This window comes from Marmota marmota, unplaced genomic scaffold (genome assembly GCF_001458135.2).
Source record: "Marmota marmota marmota unplaced genomic scaffold, marMar, whole genome shotgun sequence".
In the NCBI taxonomy this organism is placed as follows: domain Eukaryota; kingdom Metazoa; phylum Chordata; class Mammalia; order Rodentia; family Sciuridae; genus Marmota; species Marmota marmota.
Genome location: NW_026000005.1, coordinates 40,447,970 through 40,475,222, shown reverse-complemented (window position 1 = coordinate 40,475,222; position 27,253 = coordinate 40,447,970). Strand labels below are relative to the sequence as shown.

The 27,253-nt window shown below is 42.5% G+C and overlaps 1 protein-coding gene across 1 annotated transcript; it reads left to right on the top strand.

Annotated features, from left to right (window-relative positions):
* The first annotated feature begins 763 nt into the window (after nucleotides 1–763).
* On the top strand, nucleotides 764–26,222 carry Serpine2 (serpin family E member 2). Its single transcript, XM_015481460.2, has 8 exons — nucleotides 764–1,074; nucleotides 3,553–3,780; nucleotides 8,896–9,093; nucleotides 19,463–19,661; nucleotides 21,739–21,839; nucleotides 22,847–22,933; nucleotides 24,697–24,780; nucleotides 25,410–26,222. Exons 1-8 carry the CDS (start codon nucleotides 816–818, stop codon nucleotides 25,445–25,447), a joined length of 1,194 nt encoding a protein of 397 aa, XP_015336946.1. The 5' UTR covers nucleotides 764–815; the 3' UTR covers nucleotides 25,448–26,222.
* The last annotated feature ends 1,031 nt before the right edge of the window (nucleotides 26,223–27,253 follow it).

Sequence of the window (27,253 nt, the reverse complement as noted above, 5' to 3'; positions counted from 1 at the left end):
AAAGTTGTTGAAATTTATCTTAACTAACAAATATTTAATTTAAAAAGTAACATGCTTACAGTTAAAGAATCAAGTTCATGTGGTTATAAGATGACCAGGGCAGCCCAAGGGACTGGCTCCCTGTGCTGACCTTAGAATGGAGTTCTTACTTTGCGTTCACTCCACTGTCCTTTGTCCTGCCGTCCCTCTGTCTGGCACACTCTTCCCACATCCACGGATGTTTCTCACCATTCAGATCTCGTCACTGTGTTCCCACTGTAGAGGTACCCCTTGGCCACCCTCTCTAGTATTGTTCACTCCCCCACCCCAACCCCTCCTTCACTCTTGTCACTTGGCCTTATTATCTTGTCCTTATTCCTCTCTGCATTTACTTTATTGTTGCTGGTTCATTTTCTGTCTCCCCTCTGGATTGGAGGTGCCATGAGGGCAGGGGTCTTGCCCATTTATTTATAGTTGTATGCCCAGCACTTAGAAATGGCGTGGCCCATGGTACACCCTCAGGGAATGTTGGCTTCACGGAATGAAGGGTGGTTGCAAGAATTACATAATGATATGATGACAGTGCCTGGTACCTGATGGGAATCCAGCAAATAGAAGTTTGCCAACTGTCTCTGCCCATCTGCCTAAGCTCTGTGTATTTAAGGCTGATTTAATTAATCTGAACTGTTCTGTCTTGCGTGGCATTTAATTACACTGAGTACAGTAAATCATACCTCCTTGTCTACAAAGTAGTCCTCCCTTTGTGTTCATTTGAGTATAATGTAAATATTTTTTATCTGATTTTTTTTTTTAGGCCGTCCTTGCTGGAAGGAACCATGAATTGGCATTTTCCCTTCTTCCTCTTGACCACAGTGACTTTGCCCTTTGTGTGCTCCCTGTTCAACCCTCTGCCTCTCGAGGAACTAAGCTCGAACATAGGGATCCAAGTTTTCAATCAGATCATCAAATCACGGCCTCATGACAATATCATTGTCTCCCCCCATGGGATCGCATCTGTACTGGGAATGCTGCAGCTGGGAGCTGATGGCAAGACGAAGAAGCAGCTCACCATGATGATGAGATACGGCGTGAATGGTGCGTATGCCTTCTGTGCTCCCCAGCGAGGCCTGCAGGAGACCTGCGTTAGGAGGGACACTGTGGGGTCTTTGCTATAGCCCTGAGAAGCAGAGCATCCGAGAGGTTATGCTGCTGCCAGCCGGGGCCCAGGGTCAGCCTCTTCTGCAGAGAAGATGCTCAGGAGCTGGGAGTCAGGGGGACTAGCCTCTTTTGGTGTGGCTTTGTATCAGCCACTAGGTCTCTCAGTTCCCACCTCCAGTCTCGGCCACTTGCACGGTGGACACAGCTAAAATGAGTTGAGTCCTAAACATACTTGTAAAGCATGACAAGAGGGGAGGTGGCAGAGGGCAGCACCAGGAGCCTCCAGGTCTGGAGCTCTTCTGTGTGTCAACTGTGGGAACGTCCCAGGAACCTGCCCAGGTGATAAAGTTACCCAGAGCCATACACGTGCATGCATGAATAATGAGTGACATCAGAATGAGCTCTGTGGACTGGACCGTGGGCAACTTTTTGATATGACCATTGGGAAAACTGGGTGAAGGGTGCATGGGATGTCGCTTTTCCATTGTTTTAAAACTACTTAACTCTATAATAAAAACCTAAAAATATTTTTTTCAAATTAAGGATCCATGAATGAGGTTTAGTTTTATCAAGAGAAAAACCCCATTTTTAATTACCTGTTTAATTGCACCATGCCAGCTTGTGTCCCTGGCATGGTGTCTCCTTTAGTTTAGGTGTTCTTCAAAGTCATCCTACACCTACAAGTCACATTTCACATCTGGGCCTTAGTTGTTTCATTGGAAATCAAGGAAATCTTCCTACCTGAAAGCCATTTCCTACCCCTGCAAGCCACTCAGTTCTAAGAATCATCCCCACCTTGATGCCTTTGGCAGGGAGAGTAAGAGGAGAGGGGCAGGGATCCGTGTTTCTGAGTGCCTCACTCTCCGCGCCCACTGGCCTGGTTCTCAGTGTGGCCTCCTCCAGGGCCTCCAGGACCAAAGGTTTAGCTGCCCTGCTCCATTATCACAGCGTGAAACTTCTGTCTGAGTTGCAGTTTGTTCACCTGTTGGAAACAAGGAAGGGATGAATTCTTAGAACACACTGTTCCACCCCCTTCTTGGATGTTCAGAAACTGGGTGATTTATAACTTCATTGTGAGTCGCTGCAAAGATTTATGGCTTTTCCTACTGTGATCCAGGCCCTGCCAGCCAGGACATCTCCAGAACGGCAATAGGTTCTTGTTTTTTGTTTTAATGCTCAGCCACATGAATTTGAAGTCATTATTTCTGAGGTTTTCATAATATTGTCCTGTTGGCCACCAAATCCATCCCCACCCATTCTTCCTCCAGAATTGCTACCAGTCACATGAGGATGGTGACTTCAGAATGCAGGTCATTTTGGTCCTGGAGACCTGGTCCCTGGGTGCTCAGTGGTAACACTCCCATTGGGGAAGGAGGCAGGTCTGGGACAGTGGCGGAAGATCTGCCCTGGTCTTTTCTTAATGGGCTATGTCAGGCCTTGTGGAAGGGGCCTGCATCAAAGCAAGCTGGCACTTGGCCTTGGAAGTGACTTCAGCCACTGCAGCCCATTGCTCCCTCGCTTGTAAAATGGGCCTAGCCCACAGGATGGTGGAGGGGGTCAGGAGAGGTATCAGAAAGACCCGTGTGTATTGAAAGCCCCTTTGTGGACCATGGGACAACCATGCCCTGCTCTTGTTGAAGGGGTCTGAAGGACACATCCATTTAGAGTGACAAGTCAGCCCTTTGGAAGACTGTCAAGGTGACTGGCAGGTTATTCTAGGACACTGTCATTTTGAAAAGACACCAGGTGTTGAAGAAGAATCTGAAATTCAAGCTCTCTGTAGAAACAACATCTCATCCTTATAACTTATTTTTTTCTTTTTTGTGCTCTAAAACTAAACGGAGCATGTATGAATGGCTCATGTAAAATAAAGCTTATGTTGCCATAAAATTAATGTCTTTACTTTTTGAGCTTGATATCAGGGAAAAATCACATTGTTCTGGTTGGTGGCACATGGCAATTTTTAATAGTCTTTCTAATGCTTATGTTTATTCATCTTTTTTTTCTCCCAAAAGAAAAAAAAAATCACATTGTTAAATCCTTGGCAAGAAAGGAAGTAGCACTTACAATTTGTAGACAAGAGACAGAGTGAATTGGAAGTTCCCTTTTTGGATCCCCACGTGGCTATAGAGGAGCATGCCAGCATTCATAAGGACCTGGTGCCCTCAATGGCCACCAGGAGAGCGTAGGTCCACCCTGGAAAGGTGCTGAGAGTAGCTGAGCACGTCCGCTTTGATACAGGAGTGCAGCTGATTTTTAAGAACTTTTGTCATTGAACTCCAGCCCCCTTAAGAAACAGTCCCCTGAGAAAACAGGAGACTTGCTGCTCCTGCTCGCCTATATTTGTTTGCTGTGATACAAAAGCTTTTCTTAATGCTTTCGTAAATATTTCTGCTTTCCGTTTTTTTCCTTTAGGAGTTGGTAAAATGCTAAAGAAGATCAACAAGGCCATCGTGTCCAAGAAGAATAAAGACATTGTGACAGTGGCAAATGCCATGTTTGTCAAGAATGGCTTTAAAATGGAACTGCCCTTTGTTACAAGGAACAGAGACGTGTTTCAGTGTGAAGTGCAGAGTATGAACTTTGAGGACCCAGTGTCCACCAGTGATTCCATCAACATGTGGGTTAAAAACGAGACCCGGGGTGAGTGGCCACAGTGTCTTGTGTGACTTTGCATTCCGAGTGGAGGGGTGAGGTGGACTCCAATTTGTAGAGAAATGCCCAGCTGGGAAGCCCCTGGGGGCTACCTGCCTGGAGTCGGGGCAGGGGCAGCGCTCAGCCCTTCACCTCTCAGCCCTTCACCTCTCCCTGTGGCTGTGTCTCCTCTGCAGTCCTTGCCCACAGGCCCTTGTCTGTTTCAACGGTTTTCTGAATTGTCCTTCCTGCTTTTGCTGCTGTTGTCCCCTTGCCTGGGACATCCCGTTCATCCTTGGCGTGGTTTGCCACTTCACCTCTAGCTGCCTGCTTGTTCCATCCCCTGACCCTGGATGCCCCCTCAGGTTATCCTGGCCTATGATTATATGTTAACAAACTCCCCATTACAGCCCTTTCCATCTCTCACGATGATCACTTATTTAGGAGTCTCTACTTCATTAGAGGGAGGAGATGCCACCACCAGTGTTTTAAACCTATTGGTCCGTAAACTGGAGGTGCATGTGGAGATGTTTAGGAGGAGCTGTGGGCTAGAACAACAGAGGATGTTAGCTTCCCTAAGGCTAGGAGTGCAGATTTGGGCACCTGTGGTCACAGAACAGGCAGAAGAGTGGTAGCTAAGAGACTCCCCAGGGAGAAGCCCAAGGACAAAACCGAGGGAAAGCACAGCCTTCAGGGCATGTTTCTCAAAGCACAGTCCTGGGGCCTGCGCATCAGAATGACCTGGTGCATGTTTAGAATGCAGAACCCTGGACCCGGCTGACCGAGTCAGAATCTCTGAGGGAGGCACTAGCAGCCCATCACCTGCTTACCTATGGGAGGTGGGAGAACCCTTGGAGGAGCTGGTGAACAGTGAAGAAGAATGCTCAGGGCAAGTCAAGCCCTGGTGGTTTTGGTAGATCCCTCCTCAGTCACTGTGCAGTCCATTCTGTTTTCCTGAAACCATGACTGGCTCAGGAGGCCAGCAACACGTGCTCAGTGGTGTTTCTGGGCCCTAGAGTTTGTGGAGCTGGAAAGAAAGATAGCCAGCCAGCAGCAGGTGCTCTCAGAACTGGTCCCTGACCCTGTCTCTGGCTGATGATTATGTGATGTCATTACACCAACCTGGCCCTCCTCTTTATCTGCAGGATGGCAATATTAAATTATGTTAGTGTGCCACCTGGTGGTTTTCAAGTATTTTTAATATTCTGTTTAATATCCTAAAATGAATTTCATAGGAAAATATACCCTCTGCCCACATATACCAATTAAAAAAAGAAAAAAAGAAGATAATGTCAAACCATAAAAACAAGGGAGAATAAAAGTAATTAATATATGTGGTTCATGGATAAACTCTTGGGTGTAACTATACCTGAAGACATAACAAAATACCATATTCTTAAAGTAATTGTGAACTGTCAGCTGCAGGCTGAGATGGCTGTACTGTACTGGTGACTCAAAAGCCCTGAGCCCTGTTATTACCATTGCTGATGCAATTTTTTCTATAATTATGCAAAATGCTTGATAAATTTCAAAACAAAACAAAGCATAGGCTCCTTTTGATTTTTATTTGCCTCGTAGTCACATTTCTGGCAAACTCGGTGTGTGTTAAAAGTCTACAGAATACACTCATACAAATCTATTTCTGTGGATGAGTAACTTGGGTTTACATGCAAAAAGTGAGGTTCTGGGCTCAAATGATTCTAAGCAGGCTTCTGACTAACACAGATACTGGGTGGGTACTTGAAAATCATGCAAGGAGCAGGGCAGTTCTTCATCATGTGAGACTCTTGAACACTGCAGAGCGTGCAGCTTCTCTGGCTACTGGCCACGCAACCAAAGATGCTCCCACAAGTTTCCAAAACTGGAAGATTGAGGAGTTCATCCCAAGGAGATGCTAGTTTCTTCCTTGCAGAGAGAGACAGTCAAACACGCAGGCACTTGGCTGTACTCGTGTTGGGTCTGACCTGTCGGACCCTGCAGTCTCAGTTTCTCCAGGTAACCCGTGTGCCAGCCACGGGGGCTCCTCTTGGTCCCCTTGCTTCTCACCCTGTGTCCCTTCTCAGACCCACACATGCATCCAGCAGCCTGGGATGTTTTCTATCCTGCTTCCCTACATCGACGCCAGCTCAATTCTGCCTTCATGTGAGTGGCATAATAGTTAGAAAAAGAGGTTCTGAGTTTGAAGCTCGGTTCTGCCACTTACTAGCTATGTAACCTTGGGCAAGTGACTTGACCTCCCTGTGCCTCAGCATTCACCTCTGTAAAATGGAAATGCAATAGTGATAACTATGAGAGTAATAATATGGCATAAAGATTGTCATGAGGCCATGAGTAATACATACGAAGCATTTGGCAGAGGCCCAGTACTTAGGAATTGTCCAGTATGTGTGAGCTCTTTGTTATTTCAAGTAGTGCTTCCTCGAGGACCCCATCCGTCTTTGTCCCTGCTGATTGGTTCAGAATCCCTTGCGTTTGCCCTCACAGTCCTCAGAACCACTACTCTAAGGTGTTTGTAAAATAGCAGCTTGGTGCTTTACCAAGTCGTTTATGCCAGCCCACCTCTGTCTCAGCCACAGCTCTTTGAGGGCAGGGATCATATTTTGGTCTCTTATATAAGAGTGCCCTGGCACCCGGTAGCTGGGTGGGTATCCCAGGATGATGGCCAGCTGGATGATGGACACACATTTGTGGCAGTTACTGATGGCAGGTCCCAGGTGCCTTCTTGCCTCCATACTGTGCTTCTTTTACCTTTTTTCCCCTTAGCCTTTCTTTTCCCATTTATTGCTTTCTGCCTCTTTATTATGTAATGATCCTAAAAGTGGAAATTGTAGGCATTATTTATTTCCGCAAAAAAGGGCTGAGGAGGCTTCCTCAGACACTTTGGAGCGCTGCGTGCGTGCTGCTCGCAGGTCTGGTGAAATGAGTGGCAGTGTGCTCGCTCTAGTGCAGTTCACTTTAGCTGGGGAGGGAGGCAGTTGAAATGGTGTTATGGTGCTAAGCCTTGGGCTTTATGGAAGGTTGAGGGAAGAGGCATCTCACAGGAGGTAGAGAGGAGGGTCATGGGAGGCTTGTAAACAGAGAGGATCGTGGGGCTACATCTTTCAGTAGGGACTATACAGGGTGATGTTCCCATCAAAGGCAAGAAACAACATCACTATGCTGGGAACGAAGTCTGAGGAGCTCACTGTTGGAGGAGCAGACCTCGACCCTTGATGCCTCTTCCCCCTGGACAGTGCCTGCCCAGCCTTGTCCTGAATTGAATGATGCCTGTTGATAGCTTACTGTTCCTTTCTGGTCCCAAGTGAAGGTGGCATTGCCGCCCCCTTGTGGCAGTTAGGAGCTGCAAGCAGGCTGTTGTAGAATAGAAATGTCACCCGTGCCATTTGCCATGGCTCATTGAAAAGTTTGCTTCTTGTGCCCAGGATCCCCTTAAGCTTCAGTTAAAAGGGTTTAATGCTGTCTGCTGAGTTAGTGGCATGGCTTCTTCAGAAGCTGTTTATTTTATTGTCACCACTAGAAGAATTATGTCTCACATCTGTGTCATGCATTGCTTTATTGAGCAAAAAATTTCAATGAACTAATTTTAATAGTGTGCACATGTACACACACAGAGAGAGAGAGAGAGAGAGAGAGAGAGAGAGAGAGAGAGAGAACTGAATATTCAAATATTCAAAGACCAAGCCAAAATAGCCTAAATGAAGACCCAGCCAGGTGTGGTGGCACATACCTGTAACCCCAGCTATTCAGGAGACTGAGGCAGGAGGATTGCAAGTTCAAGGACAGCCTCAGCAAGTCAGTAAGATCCTGTCTCAAAATAAAAAGGCTTGGGACTCAGAGATAGAAAGTAGAACATTTGCCTAGCACGTTTGGTCCCTAATACCAGAATAAAAAGGAAAAGAAAACAAAAGACAAGCTTCAGCCACAATCTCCCTCGAGAAGAGCCTCGTGAGCATTGTTGGGAAGCTGTTTTCACTCCTGATGCAAATAAGACAGACAATCCCTGACATCTCATGCACAGCATCGTCTTTCAAAGTTAGGAGGTCATAGAGACTGGCTCGATGACTAGTCGGGACCTAGTTCAATGCCTGACGTATACATGGAGAAACTATTGTTCAATTTTAGCTTTTTTTTTTTTTTTTTAAGGTTAGGGGTTTTTTTTTTAACTTTTATTCTAATTTGTTATATATGACAGCAGGATGCATTACAATTCATATTACACATATAGAGCACAATTTTTGCATATCTCTGGTTGTATACTAAGTATATTCACACCATTAATGTCTTCTACATATACTTTGGGTAATTATGTCCATCTCATTCCACAATCGTTTTTACCCCTTGCCCCCTCCCTTCCCCGTCCTCCCCTTTACCCTATCTAAAATTCATCTAATTTTCCCATGCTCCCCCTCCCAACCCCACTATGAATCAGCCTCTTTATATCACAGAAGACATTTGGCATTTGGTTTTTTAGATTGGCTTACTTCCCTTTGCATTATGTTCTCCAGCTCCAACCATTTACCTGCAAATGCCAATCAATTTTAGCTCTTTTTTTATGTAATTATGAGGCCTATGATAACCAGGGATTCTAAAAATTTCAGAAATCTTGACAGAAATCAAGTGCTTCTCCTCCTTGTAACTCTGCATGGGCTGAAGTATTTATTTTTCGGGTGTTGAATCAACCCAGTGAGGAAAAAAACAAAGCAACACAAAACCACTTCTCTTGTGGGGACCAAGGACTCTCACCAACAGTCATTGTGTCTGTTAAAAATCAGTAAAAATGGGGAAGATTAACCAAATAGAGTTTATTTGAATGAGTAAACTATTCTAAACCAGGGAGGTTAGAGGAAATTAGCTGTAATTTCTCAATTTAAAGTTTGGTTTCTTTTAACTAAGGGATCTCCACATTCTTTTCCAGTCTTGGATTTTTAACTTGTTTTAAACTCTCCTTGAACATAGTAAATTGGGTGAGAAAAAGATTAGAACATATAAAAGGGTGTTTGAACAATTGTCTTTAAAGTCCTTTAAAAATCCATTGGCTTATAGTTCCACCTAATCAACAGCCATTTGCCCTCACAATGGCCACCAGTCCTGAGGTTTCTGCCTGTTTGCTCTTGGACTTCACAGGCATGATCGACAGCCTGCTGTCCCCAGATCTGATTGATGGCATGCTCACCAAAATGGTCCTCGTCAACGCAGTGTATTTTAAGGGTTTGTGGAAATCGCGGTTTCAACCTGAGAACACCAAGAAGCGAACATTCGTGACAGCAGACGGGAAATCCCACCAAGTGCCAATGCTGGCCCAGCTCTCCGTGTTCCGGACTGGTAAGTTCTTGCTGGGTGACACCCGTCCTAAAACATGCTGGAGGCAGGAAGCTCTGGAGTGCTTTAACTTATTCAGGAGCAAATCTTAAGTTTTACTTTTTAAAAAGTAGGGGGTAGCGTAGGGTGCTAAAACTTGGGATTTTTAAAATCGCATGGTAAATCATTGTATTGTGCACAAAGATTTTGTATTAATACATAATGTGTAGGGTTTTTGATTGAAAAAGATGAAAGGATAATTCATGAAATAGGGATAAATGGGCACTAAACACATGCAAGGATTATCAAGTCGTTGGCAGTCTTACATTTCTAAGTTAAAAGTGAAGGTAAAAATTAAGTTTATTTTTAATTTAACATATCAATAAAAAATTAGGATTGGTAAAACCCAGGGATGCTGGGAAGAGGGCCTCCTGAGCTTGTATGGTGTTGGGGTTGATGCTTGTCCCAGCTCCCCACTCCAGGGAAGATAATCACCCTCTAGCAAATAAGTAGAAGTCGGCTATCAACCCTCATATCTGACATTCCGTATCTTCAGATTCTATCAATCTCACATTGAAAATATTTTTAAAAATTGCATGTGTTGATATTTTTACTTGTGATTATTCCCTGAACAAAACAGGAAGTATCACAACTATTTATATAACCTTTTCATCATATTAAGCATTATAAGCTAGAAATGATTTGAAGTGGATAGGAAGATGTGTGTAGTACTTCATGGATTTATATAAAGGACTTGAGCATTTGTGGATTTTGTTGTCCTTGGGAATCCCAGAACTGATGCTCTGAGGATAATGGAGTATTGTGATAATTAGATTTAGATTTACATAAATAAAAAAGATTGTACAATATATGTTTGATTTCAGAAAACAAGCTATGAAGCAGCAAATGCTGATGAACCTTATTTAAACTACTTTGCAAATCTTCATGTCTGTAGAGAGATGTCTTGAAGGATGTTCACAGTGGTAGGATTTCAAATAATTTTTTATTGGAATTTGAAATTTCTTTTAATGTGCAGTTATCAGTTTAACAGGGGAAATATAATCACTGATGTCTGCCATTGTACCCAAGTCAGAGGTAGGTACCCAAGGGTCGTGGTTTCTACTTCTTGTTCACTGAAGCACTCTTGATCTGATAAGATCTTTGTTTTTCTTCTACAAGGTAGACGTTGTAGCTGTAGGGTACACCTGATGTGGGGATCCTAAGTGTTACTTTCTCATGTTCAGGATGCATCAACTCCAAACAGCCAGACATTTTGCCAGCAGCCTGATTCAGATTGAAGTTAAGGAGTGGTTCATGGGGCCTCAGTCTACTTTACTTTTCCTATTGATCATTCATTATCAGTTAAGCTTCTAGGGGAAAAAAAATGCCAAATTGTTTTAGTCAATAAATGTTTTTTAAAAATGTGTGTTTTAAGTACAATGTGTTCTTAAAACCCCCATGGGAAAGTATTGTACTAAGCAGCTGAACATAATAAATGCCTCCTTTTAAAAAATTATTGATGCTTTATAATTATAGATATTAGTGGGATTCATCGTTACATATTCATGCATGCACACCACATAATTTGGCCAGTTTTGTTCCCCGGTACCTCCCTTCTTCCTCCTCCTGGTTTGCCCTCTCTACTCTACTAGTCTCCTATTTTCATGTAATCCTTCCCCTTTATTTCCATTTTTCTCTGTAGCTTCCACATATGAGAGAAAACACATGACCCTTGACCTTCTGAGTTTGGCTTATTTCAGTTAACATAATGGTCTCAAATTCCATTTATTTCCCTGAAAGCAACATAATTTCATTCTTCCTTGTGGCTTAATAAAACTCTATTATGTATATATACCACATTTTCTTTATCCATTCATCCGTTGATGGACACCTAGGCTGGTTTCATAGTTTGGCTATTGTGAATTGTGCTACTGTAAACATGTAATACTGTAGTATGATGACTTAATTCTTTTTTTAATTTTTTATTCTTATTTGTTATATATGACAGTGGAATACATTGCAACTCATATAGAGAGAGCACAATTTTTTATATCTCTGTGTACAAAGTGTATTCACACCATTGGTGTCTTTATACATGTACTTTGGATAATGATGGCCATCTCATTCCACCATTATTTCTAACCCCATGCCCCCTCCCTTTCCCTTCCACCCCTTTGTCCTATCTAGAATCCGTCTATTCCTCCCTTCCATGATCCCTCTCCCAACCTCACTGTGAATCAGCCTCCTTATATCAGAGAAAACATTCGGCATTTTTGGGGGGTGAATGGATAACTTCACTTAGCATTATCTTCTCCATATCCATCCATTTACCTGCAAATGCCATGATTTTATTCTCTTTTATTGCTGAGTAATATTCCTTTGTGTGTATATACCACATTTTTTTTCAGTCCATTCATCTACTGAAGGGCATCTAGGTTGGTTCCACAATTTAGCTGTTGTGAATTGTACTGCTGCAAACATTAATGTGCCTGTGTCCCTGTAGTGTGCTATTTTTAAGTCCTTTGGGTATAGATCAAGGAGAGGGATAGCTGGGTCAAATGGTGGTTCCATTCCCAGTTTTCCAAGGAATCTCCATACTGCTTTCCATGTTGACTGCGCCAATTTGCAGTGTCACCAGCAGTGTATGAGTGTGCCTTTTCCCCACTTTCTCGCCAACACTTATTATTGTTTGTATTCTTAATAGCTGCTATTCTAATTGGAGTGATATGAAATCTTGGAGTAGTTTTAATTTGCATTTCTCTAATTGCTAGAGATGATGAACATTTTTTCATATATTTGTTGATAGTATATCATCTTCTGAGAAGTGTCTGTTCAGGTCCTTGGCCTACTTATTGACTGGGTTATTTGTTTGTTTGTTTGTTTTTAGCTTTTTGAGTTCATTTATTTGTTGACTTTTTTTCTTTTTTAAGGAATGAACTCTATGCAATGAACTTTCCTCTTAGTACTGCCTTCATAGTATCCCAGAGATTTCTATATGTTGTGTCAGTGTTCTTATTTACCTTTAAGAATTTTTTAATCTTCTCCTTGATGTCTTTTGCAACCCACTGTTTATTCAGTAACACATTATTTAGCCTCCGGGTGTTGGAGTAATTTTTATTTTTTATTTTGTCATTGATTTCTAATTTCATTCCATTATGATCTGTTAAAATGCAGGGTAGTATCCCTACTTTTTTGTATTTGCTGAGAGTTGCTTTGTGGCATATTATATGGTCTGTTTTAGAGAAGGATCCATGTGCTACTGAGAAGAAAGTGTATTTGCTTCTTTTTGAAGGATGAAATATTCTATATATGTCAGTTAAATATAAGTTATTGATTGTATTATTGAGTTCTATAGTTTCTTTGTTCAGTTTTTGTTTGGAATATCTATCCAGTGGTGACAGAGTTGTATTAAAATTACCCAAGATTATTGTTTTGTGGTCAATCTGACTATTGACCTTGAGAAGAATTTGTTTGATGAACACAGATGCTCCATTGTTTAGGGCATATCTATTTATAATTGTTATGTTTTGTTGGTGTATGGTTCCCTTGAGCAGTATGAAATGTCCTTCTTTATTCCTTTTGATTAACTTTGGCTTCAATTCTACTTTTTTTGATTCAAGGATGGAAATTCCTGCTTGCTTCCGTAGTCCATGTGAGTGGTGTGATTTTTCCCAATCTTTCACCTTCAGTCTGTGGATGTCTTTTCCTATCAGATGAGTGATGACTTCATTCTTTAGGATAATACCCAGGGATAGCTGGCTCCATACCTAGTCTTTAGACTCTCTGTACTGTAAGTGGTTCCTTTTGCTTGAAAATGATTTCCACTTTCAGGTCACATTGAGCTTCCAGACCAGGGCCATGCTGCCTGAGAAGACTTCATTGAAACACTGATGCTACCCCCAGACTCAGCAGTTTTATTTTAGGTCATCTTTTGTACATACTCTGCATTCTATTAAAAATTAAAAGTGAGGTGTTCTCATTAGTATGTTTTTTTTTTGTTGTTGTTATTGTTGTTGCTGAAAAACAAGCCAGTATTCCAAGATTAATGTGCAAGGATTTTTAGGCATATGTGTGCAAGATTCAAATGTTTGCTTTTATAGAAATATAACTTTTTTTAAGTAAATGGCCTGCACCTAGAGAGGAACACCTCAGGGTAGCTTTTCAATTAAGAACTGATTTGTTCAAGAAAATGTGTGTGTATTATAGAAAATGATAAATAAATGTATTCTTACCATCAGTTATGCCACTCGACAGAACCACAGTGTGTGTGCTCCTGTCTTCCCTCGGCCTCCCCTGACGCGTGCCCTCCCTTCTCTGCCCCACAAGTCTGCTTCAGTGGACTCCTTTGCCCTCTGGCTTCCTGTGGCGTTGGCTAGTGGGGAGCTGCTGGCTAGATGGGGTGAAGGAAGGAGAGGGTTTGGGGCCTTGACTTCCCAGCCCTGTTCCTGCAGCACTACACCTTGCTCCACTGAAGATCTGTCCTGACAAGGGGGTGCCCAGGCAGTCTTTCTGGGTCACTGCCCTAAGGCTGGCAGTGGTGCCCACTGTGTGCTGTGTAGGGTGCCATCTCTAACAGCTTCTCTATCCTGCCCCTGCTTTGTAAGTAATGCTGTCTTTAAAGTCTGCTGAAATGACCCTGTCTGGTGTCTTTCTGTTTCCTGTCCCTGACTGGTCTGCTCTGAGCCAGAACTGAGTCTGGGCCTCTCCTCCTTGCTCTCTCTCACACACACACACACACACACACACACACAGGAAAGCGCCTCCCGTGTCCTCCTCACCAGCCTCTCTGTGCCGTTGGGAGTTTACTGAGTAGTGTGGAACTAGACCCAGCTGCTTTCTTGGGCCATGCTGCAGGGCACCAGGGTGTCCTGTGTGGCCTGGCTCTCGCCCTGCCACCAGAGGGACTTTCGCCATGACAGGCAGGCAGGCTTGTCCTGACCGGGCGGGTGGAGCACAGAGGCTGTGGTGTGCCCATGCAGCCTGTGGTTCCTCGACGGCAGGCCACTCACGCCAGCCCCTCTGCTGTCTCCTCCCTCTGCCAGCGTCAGCAGTGGGCTCTGGTCCCATGCTCACAAGGACTTCGGTGCCACCTGCCAGGTGTTCCTGGACCTCAGCCAATCCTTGCTGTCCTTGATCACTTTGCTGAAGCTTGGCCATCCAGTTTACCTTAAGTTCCTTCCTTCCATTGTCATCAGGACATCTGAGAAGATTCACTGGCTAACATTAAGGAGAGAGGGTACAAAATTAAAGAGGAGAGAAATCCTTCTGACTTAATGCCCCGTAAAGTGTAAGCACTTCAAGGATATTTAGAAAATGGAAACTTTAAAATCTTTTTCAGTAGAAGTGTATTTCACACTCACTGCAAGATCAAATAAACAGTATGGAAAGCAGAAAGGAAAAATTCCCCTATAGTCACATTTCCTAGGATAAGACCCCTACTAATGCTAGGTATATCATTTGATATTTTTTTCTATAGATATATAAAGTATTTATGAAGCTTTTGTGCATATATAGGATTAAAATGTAATTTCTATTCCATAATCTGATTTTTTCCTTAGCAAGAATATTATGGAAAACTTTTTCTTGAGGCTTTAGGTGATTTTACCAGCTGGGTAGTATTCCATCATCAGCTTGCCTTAATGTCCTATGGATGGCCATTTACTTTTTTCCTATAATGAACAGCACTGCAATAAATATTCTTATACATCAGTTTCTAGATACTTACATTAGTACTTCTAAAGGCAGTTTGCTTGAATGCAGATTGCTGAGTCAAAGTTGTTACTTTTTTGTCTTTATGGTTATGATTTAGATACTAGGAACTTTATTCTGTAAAAGACCACACACACAAAAAAAATCAGACTTTCATTTGCAGCTTGTCTTTCTCTTCCAGGTTTGCAGCTCACACCTGTCTGACATCTTACTTCTCTACTTGGCCCCTATTGATGATATTCCCCTTCTTGCCCATCTGGTTTCCCTCTGAGGTTCCTCAGCAGCAAATGGCTCCTGTGCTCACCCAGTTGCTGAAGCGCACACACTCCCCTCCCCCACCCCGTCATTTCTCCAAACTCCTCTTGGACTCCAGTCCATAATGTCCATAGCTATATGTAGTCAATCTATTTTTTTGTTTTGGTTTTAATTTCATTTCTACCAAAGTTTTTCAAGAGCTCAGGAAATCCATAGTCACTTTTGGTATAAGGAAATTAGAGGGACTTTCATTTATAAAGCTTTCCTGGTACTGAATATTTAAAATAGTCTCTTTGATTTTAAGGCTGAGAAGAGTTCTTAACATTTCAATGAGTTTAGTCATGTCTTCCCTTGTAGGACTTAAAGTGGGAATAAGAGTATTATAGAGGGCTTTCCAGGAGAACTGGAATTCCCAAATCTCCACATACTTGCAGTACTTGACTAGTTTACTTATTATGTTTCCCATAAAAAGTTTGGTTGATCACCATTCATCTAAAAGAAAAGGCTTGTCTGTTCTTTTCAGAGTGAGTGAACCTGCTTCCCATTGTATACACTGCAGACATTGTCATTGAAGAACCCCTGGTGTAGTTACCAAGTGTTGAGGCGCAGGGAGCAGGAGTGGGCACTTTAGAGGAAGAAGCTCTGGGTCCACAAGCAGCTCCACGCCCTGATCCCAGCTCCCAGCCACCTTCCTGCTCGGGAGTCGAGTTCCAAGGTAGCAGGTGTGATAACCCTCTGTGCATTGATTCTGTGGTCAGAATAAGCAGTGACCTAACATCGAAGAAGTGAGCAAACTTCTCCTGGAAGTTTTGGCCATGTGCCAGCCTGTGCTGAGTACTCTGTATGTATTATCTCATTCCATTTTCATGTAAGGCATTATCACAGCATTTTACAGACAAATAAACTAAGACTGGAGCTAAGGATCTCTTGCCAAAGTCTCAGAGCTGGTATGCTGTGGAGGGAGTCCTGAATTTGGGTTCCAGGATCTGCTGTAAAGGCTGCTGTGGTGACCAGACAGAAGGAGAGGGGAGGTATTGATTTCTCTCTCAACTCCTCAAGCTGCCACCTGAAGCCAAGCATGGATGTGGGTGGAGCATCTGATGTTGGTCAGATACTGTGGTCAGAAGCAGAAGTAGAACCTGGAGGAGGTCATTCGTCACGCAGATGTGAGCGCTGGGTGCAGAACAGTTATCAGTATTGATAATCAGTGGTGGCAGCCAGTCAAGGATGGCTTAGTCTGTGGACAGGAGTGTCATCTCCCCACCTCAGGTACGCCATGCTCTTTCATTATTCATAGCCTCCATCCTTCTTAGCAGAGCAGTAAATATTTCTAAAAACAATTAATGCCTCCAAGTCCTTATGTTATGTCCTGGAACAATAATTTATTAACTACTTATCAGATTTCACAGTTTCTAAAAATTAGCTCTGCCAAAATAGGACTGAAGTTTTCTTCTAGGATTAAGAGATTTGTTAGGAAGTGATCTTTTTTTTTTTTTTCCCTCATTTTTCTTGACTTTGCAGTTTCTATTGAGACCATTTTATTGCACAGACTGGAAATGAAGATGAAGAGTGCTAACTTTGATCTCAGGTAGCCAGGCTGGGGTGACTTGACAGCATCCTGAGCTGAGGCGGGTGGTGCTGGGTTCCTGGACGGCCCCCAGGCTATGCAGCACGTGGGACCAGGAGAGACCAGGCAACCCTGCTGATGGCCCACGTCTTCTTCCCAGAGGAGCAGCTGTAATGTCACCTTAGAGCATCAATATTCTAGTAGCTTCACTGTTTTATCATATTTTATGGCTAAAAGCATTTGTTCTGTAACAAAGATCACTCTCTTTCTCTCCTTGTGCCTTTTTCTCTCTCCCTGGACTGGTCCCTCTCAGACCTGGCTGCTGAAGTTCCCCATCTCCAGTGCATTGATGGCAGGGGGCTTCTCCAGAGGAAAGTCCAGAGAAACTAGTGAAGGAAAACCCACCTTTTTATTCTTTCATAATTGTGTTGTCCCTCAAGATCATTTGGAAGAGCAGGAGCCAAAATTCACTGGGCACAGACCCTGGGCCAGGCCTGCCCAGGGCCTCAGCTGTTTTCTTATTTAATAGCCATGCCCTTTGGGAGGCACAGACTGTAGCATCCTGACATCTCCATTCTGTACACAAGGAGGCAGTCCCGATAACGGCACCAAGACCAGAGTTCTTAAAAGCTTGATGTGCCTAATGAAACACTTCAGAAATCCACCATAAATCTGGAAACACTAGTGTCCCATTCATGTAGTTAAGTTTGTGTAACTCTTTTCAATACATGACTGATTTAAATATTTAATTGAATTCTCTGGCATGCTCTATGGAAAACTTTCTCCGAGGGTTGGTTAGTAGCCTTCCTGGGCCTCTTGCCATGAACTGGGTGGCAAGCTGGCACCCTCTGTGATTATGTTTTGTTTTTTTTTTTTTAATTGCACACATGTATTTAACAATGAAGTTTTAGCACAGAATGCTAAGAGCACTTTTCATATTTTGTGGAGAGGCTTGAAACACACAGACTTTCTATTGATATTCATACCCATAGCACATTCAATTCTGACTCCTAAATGGATGCATTACAATTAGTTTAGAATTTAAAGGCTTAATGGCAAAAATCAGAGGAGGAAAAAATAGCATGTAAGTTTATTTTACATAACTGGCTAAAAAATAAATTAGATAATAAATACAATTTAATACGGTCTCATATGTCCCGAAGGAGGTGGTACCTGATTTAGAGAGTAATCACTATGTCTAAATAAATAATTGCCTGTTTGGAACTTCTGCAACTCCAAGATCACAGAATGGTGTGGCTCTTTTCCACCAAGCTCAGTTTTGCTGCTTAGTAGCCATCTTAGCCTTTTGTTCTTATTGTTGCTATAACAAACTATCTAAGACTGGGTAATTGATGAAGAATAGAGGTTTGTTTGGCTTGATGTTCTGCAAGCTGGAAAGTCCAGCAGCATGGTGCTGGCATCTGTCAGAATCTGGTGAGGGCCTTCTTGCTGCATCATAACATGGCGACAGGCATCACAGGGTGAGATAAGCAAGCATGCTAGCTCAGGACACTTTTCCTTTTCTTATGGCTTCTTATAAAGCCTTTATACCAGTATGGGGACCCCACTCACTGGAGCTCATCTGGTCCCAATTACCTCCCTAAGGCCCCTCCTCCTAATACCATATACATACGAATTTGCAGATTAAGTTTCTAACCTGTGACTTTCAGGGGAAACAGTGAAACCATATCACTTGCTAAATATTTTTAACGTTTTACTTGGAATTAAGAGGTCCTAGGGTCAAATTAGCCTGGGAAATATGGGGATAGATAGGGTTAAATGCTTTTCTCGGCTGTGAAATGCCTCAGCCTTCACAGTACTGGTATAGATTCTGCATCTATAAGAAGACTTGCTTGTGTACTTCCCAAACTTACTACAATGTGGAATATCAATATGTGTCTATAGAGCAGCTTGCAGATAGTGTATGCTCTAGACAATATTTTGAGAAATGCTGGTTTAAATCATTCTTGAGATTTTCTTAGGAGGTGTAAGTACCCTAAAATATCTAAAAACCCTGGTGGTAGTTCCTGGAGAGGTGCGTAGTGAGAAGGGAGTCATGGTAGCGAAATAAGGCAGACTGTTAAACTTCTCTCACTGTGACCTCCTCCAGTAAAATAGGGCCAGCTGTGTCCACCTCCTGGAGGCTCCACGCTCTATGTCTGTCCAAGTGGTCGGTGTAGGCCAGGCAGAGTGGGCCCTAAACGATAGAAGCTGTTTCTCCTCTCTATTCTTTTCATACACACATAAACGTTTACCCAAAGTAAGGAGCATAGATAATACAATTGTACGTATATGGGATTCCTGCTAAATGAATAGATTTTAGCTGTTCTTGTCACAAAAATGCATAATACCTCCTCTCTCTTTAAAAAAAAAAAAAAAGCAAATGTGAGATGCTATGTTCATTTGTCTCACTATTGTAATTATTTTGCCCTCCATATGTATCCCATAACATCATGTTGTATACCTTAATTATACACAATGCAATTTATGTTTAAAAAAACTGAATGAAAAAAATGATTCTAAGGTAGACAGATCCATTCTTTTATTCATGTAAAGGTCAACTTCTTGTAAAGCACTGTATTCTGAGTGCCTAATGATCTAGTTAAAGTCTACTCAACAGAATTGAAGTAAGGTCAGTGGTGCCCAAAGGCGTTCTGTCTAGACTGAAAAAAGGATTCTGCACCAGGGAAGGAAGAAATCATTGACCTTACCTTTGTCCTTCTGGGGAAGCTACTTCTGGTAAAGGGAGGTTCTCCAGGGGAATTGCTATCTTCCCTCCAGGGCTCCCCTGGTGACCAGCAATCACTCATGCCCCTTCAGAAGTCATTGAAGATATACTGAACCTGCCTCTGATTTCTTTAGGGTCTACAAGCACCCCTGGTGACTTATGGTACAACTTCATAGAACTGCCCTACCACGGGGAAAGCATCAGCATGCTGATTGCCCTGCCAACCGAGAGTTCCACCCCACTGTCGGCCATCATCCCCCACATCAGCACCAAGACCGTAAACAGCTGGATGAGCATGATGGTGCCCAAGAGGGTCCAGGTGGTCCTGCCCAAGTAAGTGGCCCTTCCCTACAGGAAAACCTGGGATTGTCCCGTCAGTACCTATTACATCAGATACCAGACAGCATGAGGCTAAAATATGGCACATCATGGAGCCTGTTTCATTTTGCAGAAACAGCATGGTGGGAATACAAGGCCGAGCTTTTCTGGAAGCTTTCTTTCAATTTTGGTGCTTCTTGTGTGGTAGGATAATGATAATAAGAAAGGAGAGATGGCAGCCTTGGTCTCCAAACCTCCTCCACAGGAGCACAAGTTCTTCATGACTCTGTAACAACTTTTCATGTTTCATTTGGTTGGAAAAAAAATTGAGAAACATATGCATATTATCATAATATAGATGAAAATGCAATGACATTTAACCTATTAAGCCCCATCGTCCCAGGTATGAGACATCTATAAAAACTTAGAGCAATAAATAATACCATTTATGCAACTTTTGTAGTAAATATGTTTTTAGGGTTCTATTCTTTTGGGAAGAGTAATAGGCTAATTATTAGAGCATTGAGAAAATGTAGGTATGAAAATACAAAGGCTGTATAAAAGCTCTCGATTATGATTTACAGCTGTCTTAATGCACCTGTGTCAACTTTGTTGAAATAGTCACAAAATTGAAGACTTAGAACTTAATCAATTAAGAGAGTTCCATGGATTTTGATAAGGAGCATCATTTTAGTTGTTTCTTAAGTTTTAACTAGAAGTTACTAATGACCACAGCCCACACACTAGCTGGTAAATAAAATGTTTTAGAATCTACACAGGCAGAATTCTTATATTAGCATTAAGGCAATTTTTCTCTTATACCTTAAAAGTAAAATATATATGGGATTTGAGCTTTGTGACTTGAGGGGAAAAGTGATCCCAAATTCTATATGAATCCTAATTTCTGACAGTTCAGACAATGCCTTGTCCATACCTGTGAAGGAGGGGGTGAGTGTCTGTCCTTCCCATGAGTTTTTAGACATTATCATTCTCCCACTATCCAGAGTGTCTGACTACCCAGTCCTTGGTGGTAGTGGAGAGTAGCAGCTTTTGATTCTTCTGTTACCAGCTAAGTAACAGGAGTAATAAATTTACAATAGTTATTAGAATTCCTCCCCAAATTTTTTGTTGTTGTTACTTTTGCAAAATAAGCCTTCAAGTAGGCAGAGCTTGATACAAGTGAATCCGATGGTGGCATTGTGAGCCTTAGAGCTGCCTTCATGCCCATCTGTGTTGGGACTCTGCTCACTTTCCCTTGCTGCTCTTTCAGGGTGAGATCGGGTGTGGGAAAGCATTCCTATGATGGGTTTAATAGCTGGCATTCACATGTGCATGGTCCCCAAGCCAGACTGGCCACAAGTATCCAGGAAACTCACACCCAAATACAGTATGATGCCACCTACTCCTAATGCTTACTCCCGTTTCCACAGTGAGATGTTTTCAGAATCCCAGCATGTCTTATCGGGAATCTGTCTCCTCTCTTGATCATCTCCAGTCCCAGTAAGGAAGGTGGTACCTACAGTGCCAGGGTGTGGCTCTTTAGTTGGATGTGGGGAAGAACTGTAGATAATCTAGAGTACCAGAGACTTGTCATCCCGCTGAACCCTTGCCTTGGTTTAAGAGAAAGAGCTTCCTGAGTGTCAGCAGGGAGCCTGCTGCACATGAGGGCGAGTCCCCCACACTTGCTGTTCGTGTGTCCTGCTCACTTGTCAGCTGAGTGAAAGAGGAGCTAAATTTCAATACTCACCTGGTATTTAAATTTAGAATTAAAAGTTAAGATACAGTTCAGACTGGTGTTTAGATCCTACTTTAAAAGAAAGACTCCAGGCACAGTGACACACGCCTGTAATCCCAGCAACTTGGGAGGCCGAGGCAGGAGGATCACAAGTTTGAGGCCAACCTGGGCAACTTAGGGAGACTCTGTCTCAAAATAAAACAGTCTGGGCTGTAGTTCAGTGGGAGAGACCCTCGGTTCAATCCCCAGGACCACAACCGGTCAATAGAATCTGGTTTATAAATGTGTACCAATTCCATCATTCTGTGCCATTTAAAGCCTTGTGATCTCCCTCCCCTGCTTTCTGCTTTCACGTAGGTTCACAGCTATGGCACAAACGGAGTTGAAGGAACCACTGAAAGTTCTGGGCGTTACTGACATGTTTGATCCATCAAAGTCAAATTTTGCAAAAATAACAAGTACGTACAATTGAGAATTTACTCTTAAATTGAATAAAACGTTACAGACTGGGTTTGATCTGTTCAGAGAGAAGCAGTCTAGAATTGGAAATGTGTTGCCTTAAAACTGTTTTGATATCACCAAATCACGCTATTTACCTTCATCACTTAAATGGGTGCGTGTCGTTTGTCCCCTCATTTCACGTGTGCATGGCAAGTTCCAGTCTCTATACAGCCGAGAAGCACTTTGTGCATTGCCTCTATTACCCAAAAATAGGACTTCTGATTAGATATTAATTAGGTATTTTGGCCTTTTATTGCCCATTAATCTTTAATAACATAAATTCAAATGGGTCTTGACTTTGCCACAGCAGCTAAGCCCATGCTTGGTTCATTTGCCAGTGTGTGTAACTTTTTCTAGAGCTTGAATGGTTCATTCTCTGCTTTTAAAATTTAGAACATAGCAACCCTTCCAAAGAAAAGCCTTGGCTGAAACATTATCTGTATGCCAGGTTAGGTATTTTTCCCCTTGACTGGTGAGAAATCAGTTTGTTACCAACCCCAGCTGCAGGCCACTGAGCACCGCGTACCTGTTCTGGAGACTGTGGAACTCCCCTGGTGAAGCACTCTGGGCCTCAGTTTCCCCATCTGTAAATACCACCTGAAATTCTTTCTGGGTCTGACATGCTGATAAAATATTGTCTTGCTTCTTACTAGGCTTCCTTTTTAAAGCCCTGTTGTTTTCATTTTTTTAATAAAATTCTTTGTGATTGGAGTTGAATAGACTAGAGGCTCTAAAACACTCGGGGGCTGGGCCTCTCTTCGAAGTGCGTTGTTCCCTCAGCAGAGATTGAAATTCAGGACAAGTCATAGCCACTTACGGTCCCTCAGTCTCTGGCACTGCCTGAGGTCACTGCTGACAGTTTTTAAGAACTGGAATTTGCCATGACTCTGAGGTTACTTTTCCCATGAAATAGATGGCCTGCATACCAAACAGTTGCTGATTCCATTTTATTTTCTGGAAACAGGGTCAGAGAAACTCTACGTCTCCCACGTCTTACAAAAAGCAAAAATTGAAGTCAGTGAAGATGGAACCAAAGCTTCGGCAACCACAAGTGAGTGCTGGGTGCCCCGAGAGGGCCGGTCCCAGGAGGGAAGCAGAGGCCCCGCACAGGCCTCACCTCAGCAGTCTCCTAGGCAGCCAGCTGTCCAGCTGGGCCTNAAAAAGACTGAACAGTCTTGACCCTCCACCCCTGCAGTTGTCCATATGAGACTGGATAAAGAAATCTGGCCCAAACCTGTGAGCTCATACAGTGAGCTACACTTGATGCTGGCTGAATATTTCTGGTAGTATTTCTGGTACCATTTATACTCACAATAGAGTATAAATTGCCCTTCTCAAACACTTTTTTTTTATTCCTTTAAAATAACATTTCAAATGAAGACCTTGAATAAGAAGCTTGAGATTTTTAAGATGATCTTTGTCTTTTCTAGGTGATTGTGATATCTAAATTTCACCAAAATTATTACCAATTTTGCCAACTAGTGTAACTATTGGGACCAATTATGCAATTTGTGGGACCCTGGTGAAAATGAAAATATGGAGCCCCTTTTTCAAACTGTCTTAAGAATTTCAAGACTGCAGCAGCAGGGTATTAAGCCAACTAAGGGGCCCTTTGTCACCTCCCAGATCCTGCTGTACCAAGCAGCTCAGGCTACCCTAACAAATGCCTCAAGCTAGGGGCTTATACTACAGAAATTTATTTTCTCACAGCTCTGAAGGGTGGAAGTCCAGGAGCAAGGTGTTAGCAGGTTGGGCTTCTCCCAGAGCCTCTCTCCTTGGCCTATGGATGGTGCCTCGTCACCATGCTCACCTGGTCTTCTCTGTATGCACACAAACATGGCCCGCTCGCCTTTCTAGAAGGGATACCATTCTTGTTGAATTAGGGCCTGACCCTTATGATCTCTGCTTGTCCTTAATTATCTCCTTTAAGACCCTGTCTCCAAATACAGTCACGGGGGGGAGGGGGGTTGGGGCTTCCATGTGTGAATTTGAAGAGGACACAATTCAGTCCATAACAACTGCTAACTATTAATTTTCATAACCATGGGTGGAATGGTTTGCCCCAGAATAACTATAGGTGTCCTTTATAACATTAAGGCAAAGCCATCAGTGCTTCCGGGAGCCCAAGGAAGGGGACTGAGTCATTGCAGCAGGTGTGGGGTGGTTCTGCCTCAATCAACCCTCCCCGTGGCCTTGTCACGGGCTTGCGATGTGAGAGCCACCAGTGGTGAACATGGCAGAGTAAGCAGGTCTGAGAGCCGTGAGCCTGAAGTCAGATGTTCACCTAAGGAGTTGAGCAGCAGTGTGAGGTAGGAGGTCTAGATGGGTGGCCTGTATTCCTGAGGCGAGGAAACCTAAATGAGGGGCCAACAGACAAAACTGTTGAGAGTTGAGCTGGGCCTTCATGTACAGAAGAGAGGTAACTAGGTTAAAAAGGCCCAGGGGGCGCCAGCAGCGTGGCAGGTGGTATAAATAAAAAGTAACTAATAGTAACAGTGAATGGTGTTCATGTAGTGGCCTTCAGTGTCCTAAGAGCTGTTGTGTTTTATGTCATTTAATTTTCGTAAACTCCATGAGGAGTAAGGATGGTTTATTAGAGAAGAGGATGCTTTTATAGAACAAATGTAACGGTGAATGTAAAGGGCCTGACCCAGGGTAGACGTTCAATAAATGGTGACCGTTGAGGCGGTGACAACACGGCCAGCCTGTGGGGTAGGAGATGAGTGTGTCTTCAGACCCCAGTGTCTGAGGGTCCATTGAGCCCTCTGCCTTGTGGCCTCCTGCTGATAACCCATTTCCTTTTTCTTCCCATAGCTGCTATCCTGATTGCAAGGTCATCGCCTCCCTGGTTCATAGTAGACAGACCTTTCCTGTTTTTCATCCGACATAATCCTACAGGTAAATGAACCTCCTCTTCCATTGTTCTCTGTTCGAATTCAGCCATAGCTGTGTCCAGCAGTATTGCCCTTCGTCTGTTTCTCCTGTGTCACAACCACAAATACTTGGAATAATAGAACCACCTACATTAACGAGGTAGGAAAGTCAAGGCCATGGTTGCAGAGTATGGCAGAGTTCTTAAAATACCCACAGGATTTTAGGTTGGGGTGCAGTGATTATTGTGGTGATGTGTGACCTACAAAGAGGCTCCACATCCCATTGGGACATTTTTGACATCTAGTGATTTTTTTCTATATTTTTATAAATGCATTAGCTAAATTTTGCCAGAACCTTTGTGTTTTCGATCTTTACGCCTGCCCTGCTATTATGACCTGGGAATTGTTCATCCAGTAGCTCTTAGCCCCACAAGTCATGGGTTCAAACCTGACTCTGGCCTTTAGCGTTTTCCATAGTCCATTATGAAGTATGAGATCATCTTTGGGGAGAGTAGAGAGCAGGCACTAATACATTGTACTGTTATTTTAATAACAAAGTATTTCCTTTTCCCTCTGCATCTTCAGCATCCCGTCCTACTTTAAGGATTGTTCTTTTAAATAAGACTCGTCTATTGTTTCTTTTCAATTCCCTAGGTGCTATCTTATTCATGGGACAGATAAACAAACCCTGAAGAATAATGCAAAAGAAACCAGGCGAGCAAAGACTACTTTGCTATGAAGAAAAGACTCCTTTCCTACGTTGTCATAGTTCTGTTGAATATTTTTGTACATTGCTTTCTTTTTCAAAACTAGTTCTTAGCCACAGACTCCATGATGCAAACAAGCATTTCTGTTTTGGGAGGTGTTGTGGAGATGAAAGGGCAGGATGGCTACAACACTGTACTGAGGAATGAATAGAAAGGCTTCGGAACGTCTGGAAGATTCTTTAAACTACTGATTGGTTATCTAGGCTAACAACCCTCTTGAGTATTTGCTGTCTGTCTGGTTTAAGGTTTTTTGTTTTGTTTTGTTTATGTGTGACTTTTCAGGAGAAATTTAATCAGTGTGACAGAAGAAAAAAAAAAGAAGATTTTATGGTAGCTTTTACTTTTTTATGGAAAAAATATTATTTGCCTCTTTAATTCTTTTTAGCCCACCTCCATCCAAAGTCTTGATAGCAAGCATTATTTTGGGGGTGGAAATAGCAGAATCTCTAGCCTTCTGTGTGTTTTTGTTGTCGTTGCTGTTATTGTTTTATATAATGCATGTATTCACTAAAGTTTAAAAACTAATGTCTTGCTCAGCAAGGTTGCTGTCATGCAGTGTGCCTGTCCCCACGGTCTGTACTCTTGAGATTTGCATTTTTGTATTTTGTACAAAGTAGAAATAAAGTGTTATGGGTAGTTAAAAAAATAGACATTTCTTTGCTATTTGAAAATACGGCAAAATAAACCACATTTAAAAACATACATCAGCTTCTTCTTCTAAGCCTTTGCATTAGGCAGACAACAGGAGATTCGGAGCCCCTGGACTTTTTTCTTTTTCTTCTAAACCTGAGAAGAAACACTGTTCTTGCTTCGGCACTAGATCACTAGAGTCACCTTTGGATAATCCCAGTTCTGAGCTTAACCATGCAGCGTGCTCGGGCTCTGGCCGAGCATCCTCAGCAAAGGCAGGGATTTTGTAGAGGGTAGAAAGAGACTGCTGGGGACTAATATCTTTTGGAAATCTGAGGCAACAATGAATGCTTTGTTTTGGGTGATAAGCTGCAGTGTGTGCTTTTTGAAATGATAATTTTTGTTTGTTTTTTTGGAGATGATTTTTCCAAGTTTAACTCAAACGTCAAAATTGTTACCATTTGTGTGGGCATTTTTATGAATTTCCTAAAGATTTGTGTAGTCATATCTCAGTCAAAATGGCTTGAAACATTTCTTATCAAAACTTACAGATATTAGTCTATTTCTCTTCTTAGAGGGTGAGTTCCACTTGTTATTCTAGCTAAACATTAAAACATCACATTCAGTACTCCCACCTATTTGCCATTTGTAATTCTTATTGGTAAAGTGGACTGAATGTTGCTGTCTGCACCTATTGAAGTATGTATACTTCAGCAAACCAGACGTTTTATTTCTCCTTATTGAGAAACAAAAGCCAAAAAGCTATCTTGGATGGTTCCTTCAAGCCACATATATTCTAGCAATCATGCAAACTGTAACTAATGCCTTTTAGAGCCAGTCTTACTAGATTTTCCAGTGTTCTCCCATTCTGTAATATTATTTTGAATTGCTTAGAATAGTAATAGTGTTAGCAGTAGAATAACTACATACTCCATTCCCTCATTCATTATTTATTCAAATGCTATATTGTACAGGGTTCTTCAAGGAAACTGAACCAATAACGGTAGGTACATGAGGGATTTATTATGGAAATTGGAGAGTCCTGTGATCTACCATCTGTAAGCTAGAGAACCAAGAAAGCTGGTATAGTGCAGTCCAAGT